This window comes from Callionymus lyra, chromosome 18 (genome assembly GCF_982586985.1).
Source record: "Callionymus lyra chromosome 18, fCalLyr1.hap1.1, whole genome shotgun sequence".
NCBI classification, from domain to species: domain Eukaryota; kingdom Metazoa; phylum Chordata; class Actinopteri; order Syngnathiformes; family Callionymidae; genus Callionymus; species Callionymus lyra.
Genome location: NC_141835.1, coordinates 5489454 through 5507283, shown reverse-complemented (window position 1 = coordinate 5507283; position 17830 = coordinate 5489454). Strand labels below are relative to the sequence as shown.

Here is a 17830-nt window from a genome sequence, read left to right as displayed (position 1 = left end):
GACTTATTTACGACTTCAATGTGTCCTGAATGGTAACATTTTAAACTATATTAATAGAAAAAGTGTATCGTTAATGTTAAACTTATTACGATATAAAAGTAAAGTTGAGTGAGTGGTAATTTCTCCGCCTTGAAAAAAAAACACGAAAATTGGTTTGGTTTCTTATCTGCGTCATGTTGATACGGCGGTCCAGGCAGGAAACGAGTGATAAAAGTAAACCGTGTTCATTGAATTGACAAAATAAAACAACATTTTCAGACGTTAAATCAATTTTAATACCAGTGCATAAACACTCCATGATGATGGTCTCACTTCACGTCTTAATTTATTATAAGTTTAATCCCCCCCGGAATCAGCCGTTTTGATTGACAGCCGGTTGAACCAATGAAATCTTGACGCATTGGTTCATTTCCTAACATGTGGGGACTTTCCGTTGTGGCACAGTGTCAATAAAGTTGTAATTGTACTTATATTAACGTGATATATACCATAATAATTTAGTGAACTGACATTGTATTTGTTACGAGTCGCCTCAGTGTGTTTGAAATAAAGTATTTTAAAGACAAAACTCAGGGTTAAGAAATTATAATTGAACAAACTACTGTCCATCATGGATGATGACAGTCATCCTCTGAACACTGTCATCAGTGAGCAGAGAAGCAGATGGAGCACGAATGCTCCTACCCAGGTGCAACACTAATAGACTCAGGGACTCATTCATTCCTCGGGCTATTAAATTGTGATGGAGTCTACTGACTCCTTTAAGAAACATCTTAAGACGTTTCTATTTGTTCAGGCTTTTCCTTGAATTTCTCGAACTCCTGTGTTGTTCTCGGTGTTGTCTTGATCTTTGAAGTATGTACTGTTTTGAGTATTGTTTTGATTGTTTAAGCGCTTTGTGACCCTGGTCTCGAAAAGCGCTATATAAATAAATATTACTTACTTACTTACTTACTTACAATTCTGAGTTCGGGGGCAGGAGTGGAGTGAGAGTATCTGGATGTTCTGTTCTATGTTAGTCTTTGTATCCTTTGTTGTTTTTCTTTGATCTATGTTCTTTATCTTTATCTTTAGACTTAGATTGTGTCATCTTGTTCTTCCTCTTTATGTTCTTCTTCTTATATTATTTTTATTTATTATTTTGTATTGTTTATGGAAAATTGCTGGCTGTTGGAAAAAACAATTTCCCAAAGGAGACCTCCTGAGGGATCAATAAAGTTTTACCTTACCTTACCTTACCTTATAACGACTCGGACTCGTATCTTTTCCGTTTAAGGTAAGAAATAATGTTTGTCTCAAGTACTGGTGAAATTCACGGCACACGTATGAAGCGGGGCTGAAAATGACTCGGGTGGTTGTGCGGTTGCTAGGCAACGGTGAAGATGTCACGGGATGATACGATGCATCTGGAACACATCAGAGTTAAGTGGGTCGTGAGAGCAGACCTGTGAAGATGACGCTTCACTGTCAATCAAGTGTGGACTCCACGCTCCTGACTTCGGTAACTTCGCTCTGAGCTCAACATGAAACAGTCAATTGTAGCAGAAAATATGCTGAGCCAGCAGTTAAATTTGAGCAACTTGGCTCAAAACTCCCGAGCACTTTAGAGGTTCCTGTGGGAACCTGCTATGGGACTTTGGAATTTTGGGAGTTTTTTATTGTTTTGCCGAAACCATCGACACAGTGACCCCTGATAAGGCCCTAGATGTGGAACATGACCCGCCCCGGGGTCGGGTGGTTTTGGTGCATGAAGCCATATGAACACCAAACGAAAAAAACCTCTCCGATGGCGACTCAAAACACAAAGTGTTGCTCGGCAACGAAATCTCTCCTCGCCGCTCTAGGAATACATCGGGAAAACATACATATTTATCCATGAGCCCAAACGCTCTCTGTTTTCTCGGCCCCAGCTGTCACCACAATATGTTCCCGTCTGCGTAACGAGAGGCGAATTGTCAGACATTCCACAGATCCCTCCGCGGGGAATATTTATCTACGGAAGCCTGGATATAAAATCTCACCTCTGGAGCCGGGAAACGGACAGGATATTGAATTCGGGGGAATATTATGTAACCTTTGCCATCTTTGTCGGACGGCTTACACGACGCGGCGCGTTGACTAGGGTTGACAAGGAGATGAACTTGATTCTACGCAGATGACATGCTGCTGGTTTATTAATCTGATCCAGGATTCCGGTCTGAAAAACCAGTGTGTGTGTGTCGGTCACATGATCCAAGACTCGCAGCTTCCGATCATCACGACCCGTTGAATGGTCACGCAAGCATCCGAGTCATTCATGCGTCAACACGTAAATCTAATCTCATTTTCTTCTCATGCACACCAGATAAACTCGGACATTACCGTCGCCGGCAGATGAGATAGGAGATAAGGGGTCGTTTTATTAAAAGCCCGGAGGCGGCGTCACGATGTTCCCGCCTTTGACGACGCATGTCTCTGCCAAGGACCCGATTGCGAAATATGAGGTGGTTCTTGGACTTTCAGGTCAGGTATCTTCACCACTGCACCACCAGTGACGTTAACTCTAGTGTCCTTCAAGGCACGAGGGCCAAAGCTGGACCATCAAACAAATGAATGGGACCTGTTCTTTTTTTGGGGGCAACTTGTGGCCTTTCTGTATGGAGTTTGTTCGTTCCCCCCTGTGTTTGTGTGGGTCTACCCAGGTCTAGGGTCTACGGCTGTATGCGACCCTTCGACATTACGAGGGCCACATAAATACAGTCAAAGTGTGATCATGTATAAATGGTTCTAATGCATTAACAAATGTATTTATTATTCATTTACATTTTCATGTAAGACATAACTTTTTTTTGTGTATATATTAAGTTAATTGAAGATTTTTTTATTTTTTTAAAACCCTTATATATAAATATATATACACACAATAATAAAATTGCAGCTTATTTAGCTTAATAAATGTCACGGCCTAGCGACGAATGTCCTTATTTTGGGGGGATTTTCCTCGTCTTTCTTTTTGCTTGACGGCCCCTAAAATCATTTACAGAATTTAATGTGGCCCTTGAAGAATTATAATTGACTACCCCTGGTCTAGGGCCTCCTCCCACACAATACAACATACGGGGGTTGTTTGGGAACTAGTTGAATTTGTTCTAGCGTACTAGCGTTTGCGTGAGTTGTTGTATGTCTCCAGACATGTCTTACAGACTGGCGACCTGTTCAAGGTGTCCCCCGCCTCTCGCCCGGAGAAGCTGGGATAGGTTCCATACAGCCATGACGGGAAAGGTGGGCAGAAATTGATCGGGTTTGTTAAATATACGTTGAATGTCAAGATTTGGTCCCCTTGTGTAATCGAGCCTGACACCTCCGCTCTCGCGCCTTCCAGAGCCGTCAAATATTTATAAAGCAATAACGACAAATATTCTCAAGGTATGGTTTTCCGCGGTGAAATCCAATCCTCAAAATTGTACAGCACTTTTCTCTACGTATAATTATCGTAGCAATCGTACAATTTTGTGTATGAAAAAAAACCCATCGTTCTGTTGGTTTAGCAGGTGACCAAAGTTGGTTTGTCCCACTGCGTCCTCCAGCGAGCGTTATCGAACCACAACAACTGCAACTGCGGTTTGGTGGAAGCGAAACAAGAGAACCAGTGTGTGTCTGGAACCACTGAGGGGAAATTCTGCCGTCCTTCGCGCTCCGGTCAAATCACTGTCATGTTGTTAGAGAGGAAAACACAGGGAGCTGCAGAGTGCATGTGTGTTGATGTGTGTGCATGACCTAAAACTGTGTAATTACCATTATATACAGCAGCAGTTCATGTGGGTTTGAGCGCACGAGGGCGGCCTTCTGCCCACATACACACTCGCAGACAAGCACGTTATTATCTAATGCAGCATGCTGCTTGTTTTTTCCTCCTGATTCTCCATTACGCCGCCTTTCTCTATGAATGAAGGGTTTGTTGGATTTTTTTTTTCCCTCTCCACCAATCTAACCCCAGTTTTCTCTTCGTTTCCTGACAATCTTCAGACTTGCAAAATAACAACCAGGGAAGGCAGAGACAATTGAACCCAGCAAATTCCATTTTTAGAAAGACCGGGCCGTGACCAAGAACGACCGCAGAACACTCTCGAAGTCCAGACTAGGAATCTCCGATCTTGTGCCGGCGTTTGTTTGAAAGAGAATGAACTCCGAGACCTGCATTCTTTCCGCGTGTTTACATTAACCGCATCAAACTAGGCCAACTCTAGGTTCAATAAAATCACTTTTCAATGGAGGCCTCGCTTCGGGTCATCGCCTGACATACGCTGGAAGTTCCATACCCCTCCATATCCCGGTTCTTTGTTCCCCGTGCTCAAGGTTCTAGAACGAATTTGAATCTTCTCCAACTACTCTTGTGGATTTTCTTTGACATTCTGACTCCCTGAAAAAACTTGCTCGTTGATGTAGCTATGGGTCGTAGATCTTTTACTTGTGTACTTCTGTACTTGTGTCACCATCTAGAACCTTGGGGTATGCCCGACCACCCCGCCACAGATGGAAGATGCTTTTATTTTCTTGGGACATCTTGATTACAAGCAAGGGTAGCCTACATCCGAAATGTAACCCACAAGCTAGTAAAATTAGTTAGAGACCTTCTTTAGAAAGGTGAACTATCATGGGTCAGGGAAGAGACCTCTCCACCGGGCGAACTTGTCCCCTAAGAGGACCAAGTCTCTAGATCCCAAATAATTGTGATATTGCCTTAACTAACAACGTATCTTTGTGAAGGGTGATGTTTTGTGACGGCTACAAAACTAATGGCAGTGTAAACAATCCATAAGTGATGCTACCTCCAAGAGGGACTGGCTTCTAGAAGGAAAAAATCGGGATCATAGTTGTTTCGGTGCACGATGGTAGTTCTTTATGAAACTGGTCTGAGGCTGGGACCGCTTTTATATCTTATCAAGCCTAAAATGAGCTTCCTGTCGTTTGACGAAACCTCGAAGGAAGAATCCCTTATAGGTGTTGTCGGTACAATTCATTTTTGTAACCAGTCGAAACCCCTTAAAAACAGTATTGGTTTCCTGATGTAAACTGTTTGATCCAACCTAGTCTCACTCTATAATCCAGATAATCAAATAACAATTCGGATAAATAATCTATACTTAACTAAATTGCCATATCTGGGATAGAGTTTAAACGTTTGACTGTTGCTAGTATGTAGAAGAGTCATGGTGCATTTTTTCTGGTGTAACTGAAAACCACTTCCCAGCTCCAGCTTCCATTCTCGCCTTGACGTCCCCGTAAACACCATTTTTGACTTTTCTCCTTTTCCCTCCGCAACCTAATCCCCTGCCGCTCACATGCAGGTGTACACACCAACACACACCAACGCACACCAACACACACCAACACACACTCCCCAGCGCCTGTCAGAAGGAATCAGTCCAGCGCTGCCCTCAAAGACGCCCTCGAGAGACTCGATACTTCGCCTGCTCCCAAACCCAAATCATCCCGGCGAAAAAAAAACAAAAACAAATTAGAAAAAGAGGCAAAGGGTGGGATTATTTCTGCAGATTCGATTTTGACGGAGAGTGACGACCGAATTCCGCCGTTCTCTCCCGATAAATGCCATTTCCTGCTGCCTGTTCGACCGCAGAGTGCGTTGTTGTGGACGAGGTATAAGGAAACACGGGGATGGTCTTGGCGAGACGCGGAGGTGAACCAGAGGACTCACCAGAACCTTCAACTTCTATCGCGTGTTGTTTACTCTCGCGGAGCTTGATGCGATTTAAAGAGGGCGACGTGCGATTGAGTTCCTGCTAATGAGTTTGTGTTTCTACTGGTCCATAAAAGCTAAGATGCTTATAACATGCCTTAAAAGCTAGCATGTTAACAACATGTTTTTTATCTTTATCTTTAGACTTAGATTGTATCATCTTGTTCTTTCTCTTTGTTCTACCTAACATCCAAATATTTTATTGCCAGCGGTTGCTATATAAAAAAAAGCTAATAACATGCTATAAGAGCTAGCATGTTAACCACTTGTTGAAAAACCTAACATACTATAAAAGCATAAATGCTATAAACGCTAACATTCTAACATTCTATAACTCACAAAGCTATATATATATATATATATGTATATATATATTTTATAACGCTAACATTCTGGAAAAACCCAGCAAGTTAACAAAATGCTGTAAAAGCTAACGTGCTTACAAAGTGATATAATACTTAGCATCCTTTATAAGCTGTCATGCTATAAAAGCTTTTATATTATAAAACGCTAAAATGCTAACAACATGCTATACAATCTAGCATGCTAACAACATGCTATAAAAGCTAGCATGACAACAACAAGCGGAGGTGAACCAGAGGACTCACCAGAACCTTCAACTTCTATCGCGTGTTGTTTACTCTCGCGGAGCTTGATGCGATTTAAAGAGGGCGACGTGCGATTGAGTTCCTGCGAATGAGTTTGTGTTTCTACTGGTCCATAAAAGCTAAGATGCTTACAACATGCCTTAAAAGCTAGCATGTTAAAAACATGTTTTTTATCTTTATCTTTAGACTTAGATTGTATCATCTTGTTCTTTCTCTTTGTTCTTGTTCTTATTTTATTTTTAGGAATCATTGCTGTAGTGCTGTGGCTAATTGGAAAAAAAACTATTTCAATAATAATAATAAAGTTCTACCTAACATCCAAATATTTTATTGCCAGTGGTTGCTATATAAAAAAAGCTAATAACATGCTATAAGAGCTAGCATGTTAACCACTTGTTGAAAAACCTTACATACTATAAAAGCATAAATGCTATAAACGCTAACATTCTAAAACTCACAAAGCTATATATATATATATATGTATATATATATTTTATAACGTTAACATTCTGGAAAAACCCAGCAAGTTAACAAAATGCTGTAAAAGCTAACGTGCTTACAAAGTGATATAATACTTAGCATCCTTTATAAGCTGTCATGCTATAAAAGCTTTTATATTATAAAACGCTAAAATGCTAACAACATGCTATACAATCTAGCATGCTAACAACATGCTATAAAAGCTAGCATGACAAAAACAAGCGGAGGTGAACCAGAGGACTCACCAGAACCTTCAACTTCTATCGCGTGTTGTTTACTCTCGCGGAGCTTGATGCGATTTAAAGAGGGCGACGTGCGATTGAGTTCCTGCGAATGAGTTTGTGTTTCTACTGGTCCATAAAAGCTAAGATGCTTACAACATGCCTTAAAAGCTAGCATGTTAACAACATGTTTTTTATCTTTATCTTTAGACTTAGATTGTATCATCTTGTTCTTTCTCTTTGTTCTTGTTCTTATTTTATTTTTATTTATTTTTATGAATAATTGCTGTAGTGCTGTGGCTAATTGGAAAAAAAACAATTTCAATAATAATAATAAAGTTCTACCTAACATCCAAATATTTTATTGCCAGTGGTTGCTATATAAAAAAAAGCTAATAACATGCTATAAGAGCTAGCATGTTAACCACTTGTTGAAAAACCTAACATACTTATAAAAGCATAAATGCTATAAACGCTAACATTCTAACATTCTTTAACTCACAAAGAGATATATATTTATATATATTTGTGTATATATATATTTTATAACGCTAACATTCTGGAAAAACCCAGCAAATTAACAAAATGCTGTAAAAGCTAACGTGCTTACAAAGTGATATAATACTTAGCATCCTTTATAAGCTGTCATGCTATAAAAGCTTTTATATTATAAAACGCTAAAATGCTAACAACATGCTATACAATCTAGCATGCTAACAACATGCTATAAAAGCTAGCATGACAACAACAAGCGGAGGTGAACCAGAGGACTCACCAGAACCTTCAACTTCTATCGCGTGTTGTTTACTCTCGCGGAACTTGATGCGATTTAAAGAGGGCGACGTGCGATCGAGTTTGTGTTTCTACTGGTCCATAAAAGCTAAGATGCTTACAACATGCCTTAAAAGCTAGCATGTTAACAACATGTTTTTTATCTTTATCTTTAGACTTAGATTGTATCATCTTGTTCTTTCTCTTTGTTCTTGTTCTTATTTTATTTTTAGGAATCATTGCTGTAGTGCTGTGGCTCATTGGAAAAAAAACTATTTCAATAATAATAATAAAGTTCTACCTAACATCCAAATATTTTATTGCCAGTGGTTGCTATATAAAAAAAAGCTAATAACATGCTATAAGAGCTAGCATGTTAACCACTTGTTGAAAAACCTAACATACTATAAAAGCATAAATGCTATAAACGCTAACATTCTAACATTCTCTAACTCACAAAGCTATATATGTATATATATATTTTATAACGCTAACATTCTGGAAAAACCCAGCAAGTTAACAAAATGCTGTAAAAGCTAACATGCTTACAAAGTGATATAATACCTAGCATCCTTTATAAGCTGTCATGCTATAAAAGATTTTATATTATAAAACGCTAAAATGCTAACAACATGCTACACAATCTAGCATGCTAACAACATGCTATAAAAGCTAGCATGACAACAACAAGCGGAGGTGAACCAGAGGACTCACCAGAACCTTCAACTTCTATCGCGTGTTGTTTACTCTCGCGGAGCTTGATGCCATTTAAAGAGGGCGACGTGCGATTGAGTTCCTGCGAATGAGTTTGTGTTTCTTCTGAGACGCCTGGAGGGAAAACCCGCCGCTGGCAGGATCCGACTCCCGGAAGACATTCGCGTCGATGCAGGAATAAGACGCCAAAGTGGAGCCGATTGCGGCCGAGCTGATTGTACCGTGACATTCTGTGGCGTGTTTACGTTTGAGGTGTAGATGTCGTGGGTCACGGGACAGGTTGATGGACTCACCTTCTTCTTGCTGCAGTAGATCTGCCATTTCTTCTCGTCCGGCAGAGCAAACATGGCCTCTCGGTTCTTATCCGTCAGGTCCAGTTCATCCTGGAACGAACACACACAAATAACTATTACTTACTTAAATAACAAGTAGAAAAAAAAAAACATTTGAGCGCCAAAAAACAATCAAGAAATTGTTTGGTACGCAAAGGAAAAAAGCTCATTCGAATAAGTGGTTTTACATAAACAAGTTTAGGTCAACTCTACTCAAGTGAGTCTGGTTCTGCTCGAGGCTTCTGCCCGTTTTTCTTGGCCACTGTCACTCATTGTTCTCTTATAAAGTGGCATTATAAATTGTGTCTTTAAATTACTTTTTTTTATGATTTCAGATTTTAATTGAAAGAATTTCTTCCTATTATCAAAAATTATTATTACACAATAACAGATGCAGTGAAGCATAGATGACTTTTTGTGTAGCAAAAAAGAAAAGTTTCAAATTGGGTTAAACATTTTTTTGTATTATTCTCTATCGCTGGCAAAAGTATTTAAGAAAATCTCTCAACAAGCAATATTTGAAAGACATTATCTTAGACAGAGAGAACTCAAATACAAATACAAATAATTAAAAAAAACAGGTGCAATTACAATTGGGATAAAACGTGAATAAAAATGCCAAAAATAAATTCTTAACAGCTGGAAAGACAAAATCTCTGACATGTTTATTATTACTGTTACATTTGAAAGAAGTTAAATACAATTAAAAAAAATATCATAATGGATAATAAACTATTTTTAATGATTGGGAAAATGTCCTATTTTACTAGTTAAATAATCAAATTATCTTTTAATTGACAAAATAGTTGCAATAAAGACAATTTTGTGAATGTAAGTGACGCTAAATGGATCCAACAGCACCGACAGAAGTAATAATAAGCCGGACCCGCCCCTTCAACAAAGCCGTGTGAATCCATTCAAAGCGAGTCCATCTCGTCTCCAGAGAGATGTTTCACCGTCTCGCTGGCTGGAAGTTGAAGTCCAGACAACAGAGCAGCAGTTTAATATTCACCCTGCTGCTTCGCTCAATCCTGCTGCCGCACGGAGCCTCCTGCACCTTTTCAGATGCATATGAGGGCCAGGAAATGAGTCTCCGAGAGCCCCGGAGAAGCAAAGATGCAAGACAAGTGACGGACGAACACGCCGGGACGAGGTGGTCGTCCACATCAGGACAGGATGCGAGAGGACTTTGCGCTCAAGTACCAGCTAATCTCATCATAATGGTTTTGCTAGCATGACGTCAGCCAGGAGTGCCCGGTGGGCCCCTCGGACCCCCAGAGTGAAGATGGCTAGCGGTGCCAGAGGTGGGGCCCCCTTTAAAGCCAGCCTTTAGATTTTGTTTTCATCCTTTCAGCCGGACGGGTCGGCCCGAGGTGCACATTCCCATTACAGACAAGAATGACATCATCGCCCCCCCCATCATGGCAGCTTATCAAGCATCCGACCACATAAAAGAGGAAAATGGGCTCCAATGAAGACAGAACGATCAAAGAGACTGGAGGTTATTTGGCCAAATCTATCTATGAATCCACGCCCGTGCCTGGTGCTGACCAACAACTAAATGACGTTAATCTTTTCTCTTCCTCCAAATTACTCCCTTCTGCCAGGATTCCAGTCGGCAATAAAGTCCAGCCGCCATCAAAGGATTCAAACCTCTCAAACCGTTGTTATAAAGTTATAAATTCTATAAAAGTAAACATGCCTTCAACATGCTGGGGAAGCTTTAGCATGCTAACAGCATGCTGTATAAGCTAGCATGTTGCAACATGCTATAAAAGCTTATGTTCTATAAAAAGTAACATGATATAAAAGCTAAAATGTTCACAACATGCTATTCAAGCTTTCATGTTAACTACGTGCTATACTATGAAAGCTAAGATGCTTACAACATGCCTTAAAAGCTAGCATGTTAACAACATGTTCTTTATCTTTATCTTTAGACTTAGATTGTATCATCTTGTTCTTTCTCTTTGTTCTTGTTCTTATTTAATTTTTATTTATTTTTATGAATCATTGCTGTAGTGCTGTGGCTAATTGGAAAAAAAACAATTTCAATAATAATAATAAAGTTCTACCTAACATCCAAATATTTTATTGCCAGTGGTTGCTATATAAAAAAGCTAATAACATGCTATAAGAGCTAGCATGTTAACCACTTGTTGAAAAACCTAACATACTATAAAAGCATAAATGCTATAAACGCTAACATTCTAACATTCTATAACTCACAAAGCTATATATATATATATATATACATATATATATGTATATATATATTTTATTACGCTAACATTCTGGAAAAACCCAGCAAGTTAACAAAATGCTGTAAAAGCTAACGTGCTTACAAAGTGATATAATACTTAGCATCCTTTATAAGCTGTCATGCTATAAAAGCTTTTATACTATAAAACGCTAAAATGCTAACAACATGCTATACAATCTAGCATGCTAACAACACATGCTATGAAAGCTAGCATGACAACATTCCAATAAAACCAATATGCTATAAAGCTAACATGTTATAAAAGCTAACATGCTAACAACATTATTTAATGTGTGTAGCATTTCTCTGGGCACTCCAGTTTCCTCCCACAGTTTAAAAAGAGAGCTCCGTTACTCATACTGGGCGTATCTGAATGTTTCTTTTTTCTTTGTTACTTAACTAAAATATATTCTTCACTTTCTCATTCCCTTCTTTCTTTCAGTTTATATTGTCACCCCATGAGAAATGTAATTACCCCCCTCCCCCCGCCTTCAAAAATGGAAATAACAGAAGATTATAATGATATTTAACCTCATACCACATAGTAAATATGTAAAGTCAGTGGGTTTTTAAAATTAAACTGAGCTCATGCTCTGTGAGGAATTACACTCAAATGAACTGATCTCCATAAAGAAAGCTCACTTTTCCTCATCCACGGTTTTCATGTCCGTGAAGGTTTTTCATTCATCAGGGTCATGGTTGAGGTTCAGAAGCGAGTCCAGTGGACTGTGTAGAGTTTCGAGGAAAAACGTTTGGTTCGTCATCAGAGAACGAGTTGGTGTATATAGTACATGTTTTTATACTCATTATTACTCCCAGCTCCAGTGGAACTAGATAAAAACATGTTTTTTCAAGGTATCGTCGACTTCCAGGAACAACAGTCCAGTTGTCGTGTTGTTTTCATCTAGAATCCCACAGAACCGGGTCCAGTCGAGCCTCTCGACAAAAGCTCCGGCATCTTCTGACACCTTCGCCGCAATATTGATGCGTCTTAACTCCAGCTTCGCTCTCTGATCCCCCGAGAAGACGGGCCCTGGCATGTGGCCCCCCTGCTCCCCGGGGTCGGAGCGCCGCCGTCAGCCGACGCTGATGCCAATAAGACCCCCGGATTTGAACCAGATGGGACGTGAGCCCGGGACCTCCTCGGGGCCTCTCCGGCTGTAAGGTCTTCTATGGAAGGAGATGTTAGGGAAGGGTCATCCCTCCGCAATGAGAAACAGGATTTAGGTATTCGAGGCATGTGACCTCGGTGCAATTTAAAGGAGCCGATAAGCTGCCCCCGAGAAGGAAAATTCAATTTGGAGATAAACGTGTGATTACATAAGGGATTTCTTTCAGGAGATTCTGGGGATCCGAGTCCAAGATAGCAGTGAAAACAAACACCATCCTCGGACTTCAAAGCCGTCATATTGAAGCTTCGCTCTCGTCTTATGCAACACAACACCTTCCCGGACGACAACACGACGGTAGCCAATGAAACAAATCATCGCAGCCAACTCTTCCAAAACAACATCGAACCACTTTCCACTGCGCTGGCGTCAGAACCAACCCTCGGCGCCGGCGCCGGCTCGTAAACCAAATAATAATATTATATTTATTGTTGTTTCACCTGCAGCAGAACCAAACCAACACCTGCTCATTTAGATCTGAAGCCATAATGTTCTTTCTAATGACAACAGTGTCTAAAGTAACATCAAATGATAGAATATTGTTAATGATTATCCCTGAAACAAATGTTCAAATCTAACCTAAAAAACATCTTAAATATCCGTGTTAATGGCAGCCCTTTAGAATTCAACTGTGTGCATTATTCATTCATTAATTTAAAAATATTATATTTAGTTGGGGTGTTTTTTCTTACATTTTTTAGTGAAATCTCAACTTTTTTGGTGGTTTTATTCAAAGGTAGGGTAGGTAGTAGGGTTGTCGAAAGTACCGTTTTTTCAACTGTATCTAAACCTTTTCATCATAGTCAGTTGATTTTCGCAAAAAAAATGTTTTTATTTTTTATTTATGAACATGTGGTTCTGTTAGTTGTCACATATTGTATGTGTTTTTGTCATCCTTGTAGTATTGAGTTTAAAATGTAAGTACTAGTAGGTAGTAAGTTATTATTTTGAATTCTAAAGTCCAGCCTACTTTCTTCAGACTCTCCCGCTCAAGCCACACCTCCAAAGAAAGTAGTCTCTGGTTCAATTGGATTTACAAGGGGGCGGGGCAACAGGCATATCCACGTCCAATCAGGAATCAGTAAAATAATCGGATTGTTCATACAGTATGAAGTCACTTACTTACTAATTAATTCAAAACATTTTGACTTGGAATTTAAGCAACAACCACATTTTATTGGAATTGACTTGCTTTTTATAGTTTTGTTTGCACCTTACGTTGAGAAAAAACGTTTTATGATTGTTGTTGTGAAATGTTTCGCCCCCGAAATTGCGGCAATTCTCCCAAATACTTATTATAAATTAACTTTTATTGGGTGTGAAGGAATCTCACAACATGGCGCACACGTGTTGCTACATCTGCACGGGGCTGACGCTCGTGTTGCTCAAACAGAGAATCCTGACGGGTCAGCCTGACCCTAGACTCCACCTCAACACGTGTTCTTCAAATGAGGACATAAAGAGTGAATCTTAACGTCTTGACCCGGTGAGAAGAGTCACTTCTGACCTTCTGAGGTCGTCCGAGGCTCTTATCGATCCAAACCTTCGTCAACATATTTCCATCTCAACCTCCTTTTTCCAGGCGCCACGCCCCCGGACCAGCGATTCCTGGACCGGCCTAAAAGCTTCCGTGGTCGGCGACCAGACCGGGAGATGAAACCGACGCCGGCGAACCTTCTGCCCGACACGTGGTCCCGTCCGGGCCTCGGACACGAGTCAGAACAACAATCCACCTCCTTGATAAAGATACAGTATCTGATGACTCGACAACTTTCACAATGGTTTCCTCGACTCGTCTCGGGTGGGAAGAGAGGGAGGAGGAAGGAGGGATGAAAAGAAGGAAGGGTGAATCCCGGGACGCACACGGGGGAGGAAGACTCGACTTCCACGGCGGGTGGGGAGCGTCTCCCCCTCGCTCTCGTTACGCAACCCTTCGCTCAGAACGTTAGGAAAACAGTTTATGTCTCGAAACGCTGAGTTTCCAGGATGAAAATCCACGATTCCGCACCTAAAATTAGACCCTGTTCTCTCTGGCCAAACTGGACACGTGGAACGCTGCCCGCAAACCTACGCCGGGCTGGATTAGAGGGGAAAAAAAAAAAAAAAAAAAAAAGGGGTCAGACTGTCGAGTGAAAAGCAGACAAATCAGATAAAAAGAGAAGCGAACATTAATGCGACGTCTGGCGGTCAGATGGTGACCCGGGAGATTCTGGGATCACAGTTTGGGCTCATGATCAGTATTACTGGAGGCTGTGATATTATTTTTAATACATTTAATATAATAAATGTGGATGGATGGATGGATGGATGGATGGATGGATGGATGGATGGATGGATGGATGGATGGATGGATGGATGGATGGATGGATGGATGGATGGATGGATGGATGGATGGATGGATGGATGGATGGATGGATGGATGGATGGATGGATGGATGGATGGATGGATGGATGGATGGATGGATGGATGGATGGATGGATGGATGGATGGATGGATGGATGGATGGATGGATGGAGGGAGGGATGGATGGATGAAGGGATGAAGGGATGGATGGATGGATGGATGGATGGATGGATGGATGGATGGATGGATGGATGGATGGATGGATGGATGGATGGATGGATGGATGGATGGATGGATGGATGGATGGATGGATGGATGGATGGATGGATGGATGGATGGATGGATGGATGGATGGATGGATGGATGGACAGACTTTATTAATCCCTCTGGCGATCTCCTTCACGAAATTGGGTTTCCAGTTCACGGCAGACGATAGTTTCGTAAGAACAAAGTGCAAATAAAAGAACAAAGAGCAAATATAAAGAACATAGATCATAGGAAATAAGGCAAAGAAAGCTGGGCTCTATCATGACTTCATTGGCTGTATGAATATACAAGTACAGTGGACAGTAGCACCAGTGGTTAAACAATAACAATACAGGAAACATTTAGCTTAAGCTAAAGCAGGAAAATATACTGTAACTTAAAACAATGAAACAAACTAGTCCCTTTTTAAATCTTAAACTGTTGCTTAAAAGTAGAGTTGTGTATTGGCAAGAATAGAGGGGCAAAGAGAGGATAAATTGCGATAATACATTGAGTTTATTTTTATATCATTTAACTGTAGAAAATTGTCTTAGCATCCTCAACACACAATGTTGTGCTATAGTTGTATTTCAAAATGAACAGATTTCTAAACTGTTTAAATGCCAACGTAAGTAATTGCAATAATACATTTCATCATATCAAGTAAGGTATTGTGAATAAAGAGATCCTGATACTAAAGACCTCTACCTAAGATTGACAAAACATGAGCTTTGGTTGTTCTCTTGACACAACATTACATCAATGAAAGCTCGTTGACCTCATGAATCGAAATCAAAACCACGTGGAAAACCTCTAGGATTCACTGAACATCCGCTTGTCCTCATAAGAAACACAACTTTCCTGTCAACACAACGTCTCACTTTGTTGCTAGCGTAGCGCGTCAGCTAGCTTCGACCACATCTCAACGACCTCAACACATTCTCTCTTGTGAGTCCAGAACAATCTTCCACTTCTTTTTTTTTTTCGTTCGCTACGATCCGGTTCCGAGGCCCTCGAAGAGCCCCGGGCTCATGTTAATGTGTCAACACATTGTAACCATGTGTCGGCGCCACACAGTAAACAGTCTCATCTGCACCTTGTTAATGCTGACACAGTTGTCGCCAAACAACCTCACATGTCGCCTAAACACTGTCTGGCGTCTCAGTGGAGCACCTGTCCATGTTTGACGATCGTTGCTTTGATTCTTTCCTTCGTCAGCGAGAGTCACACGTCTTAGTTCCAACTGAATCTTTTGTAACCAAAAATATGATGGTTTTGTCATCACGTTACACTTTTGAAGCTATAGAGGCCGTTTAATTTATTAATTAAATTGATTAAAAGTAAGTAAGTAAGTAAGTAATTTGTATTTATAGAGCAATTTTCTAGACCAGGGTCACAAAGCGCTTAAACACTCACAATACTCACTAAAATATATACTTTAAAGGTCAAGAAAATACTGAGAACAACACAGGAGTTCCAGTAAATCAAGGAAAAGCCTGAACAAATAAAAATAAAAGTGTATTTTTGTCGAGGTTCATGAGCTCTTACGGATACAAATGTGTGAAAACATGTATTTAAAACGATTAAAGTTGCTTATAAAGTGTTGTTAATGTACAAATGTAGTTATTTTTAGCGAGAACATGGACATTTTTACCACATCTAGGACGCTACACATAGATTCATTGTTAGAACAAATGTCCCTTGAATCTTCAATATTAAAAAGATAATAATACTATCATTTCTTGTTTAATAATCTTAATTTCGACCTATAGTTTAACTGCCACCTCATAATGTTTAAGTAGGGCTGGATATTGAACTCTGGTTCTTTTGCTTTGGTAGTTTTAAGTTCCAAAAATATGCTTCTTCTTTTGGTGCCATTTTTTTTTTAAGTACCAACGCGTGATCAAAACTTGATAATGTGTGGATTTTCTTTTGAGAACTAATAAGTGACAAAGACCGGAATCACCAGATTGATCCGTCACAGGTTCGTTATCAGGTATTAGAGATTATTTCTTATTTGTTTTTTCTGTCCGAGAACTTGGAGTGTAACTTTAGCAAAGTAAGAAAATAAAACTCAACATGTACTACATGTAATGTCATATTCTTTTTGTTGTAATTAAAGTCACAGACCTTGAATATAACATCACTCAAACCCTCGTGGGAGCCAAAGTCTCAAGTAGTCTAGTAGCAAGATGCACAATAAACCGTGAAAGTTTTTAAGTACTTTTTTAAAAGAGATTTTTTTATCCAACTGTAGTATAAATGTACCACCACATATCAGTGCTGATACCACCCCAACGTGCCTCCATTCTTCCCTGACTCGTCAACAACACCTCAAGATACTTGAGGAACCAAAAAAAGAGCTAAGCCAATAGGCAAAGCTCTCAGTATACGGGTCTCAACCCTCACCTATGTTCACCAACGGTGGTTTGAGACCCAAAGAACAAGATGTACAAGCGGCTTAAGTGACTTTTCTCGGCTCGACATTTAAACCGAATGCTATACTTGCTAGCTAAGCTAGCGTATAACAGCGCGAGTCGCGTCTCGCTAACGCCGCCGCGGCTCCGTGACGCTTCAACTCACCACCAGCTCCGAGAAGCGAGCGTGCAGTTCCTCCGCCGGCGGCATGGGGGCGCTGAACTCCAGCAGCTGCAGCGGCACCGTGTCCTTCAGGTTGATCTCGGGGGGCTCGCTGCTGCCGAAGCAGCACAGGATGCCCAGACCCTGCCGCGTCCTCTTCCTGGGTGGCATGGTGGGGGCAGAGGTCGCAGTGGTGGAGTCGCTCCAGGAATATCTTCGGGAAGGCCAGTGAGAAGAGACGATGGAGCTGCTATCTAGGAGGCATCATCTGGAGACCAGAGAGAGAAGAAGCATTAGTTACATGGTAGTAGCTGGTGTGCTAGTTGGCAAGAATACTATATATTGTGATAGTGTAGTAACAAGTA

General features: G+C 40.5%; 1 protein-coding gene across 3 annotated transcripts in view; it reads right to left on the bottom strand.

The window, feature by feature from the left end:
- The window catches only part of daam2 (dishevelled associated activator of morphogenesis 2), a 112307-nt gene that overhangs the window by 49327 nt on the left and 45150 nt on the right, over positions 1-17830 (bottom strand). For all 3 annotated transcript variants that reach the window (XM_087780200.1, XM_087780198.1, XM_087780199.1), the window contains exons 2-3: positions 17469-17733; positions 8825-8914 (exon numbers count right to left, since the gene is read on the bottom strand). In XM_087780200.1, the coding sequence (XP_087636326.1) occupies positions 8825-8914; positions 17469-17636 (258 nt within the window). In that variant the 5' untranslated portion in view covers positions 17637-17733. The remainder of the gene's footprint in view (positions 1-8824; positions 8915-17468; positions 17734-17830) is intronic.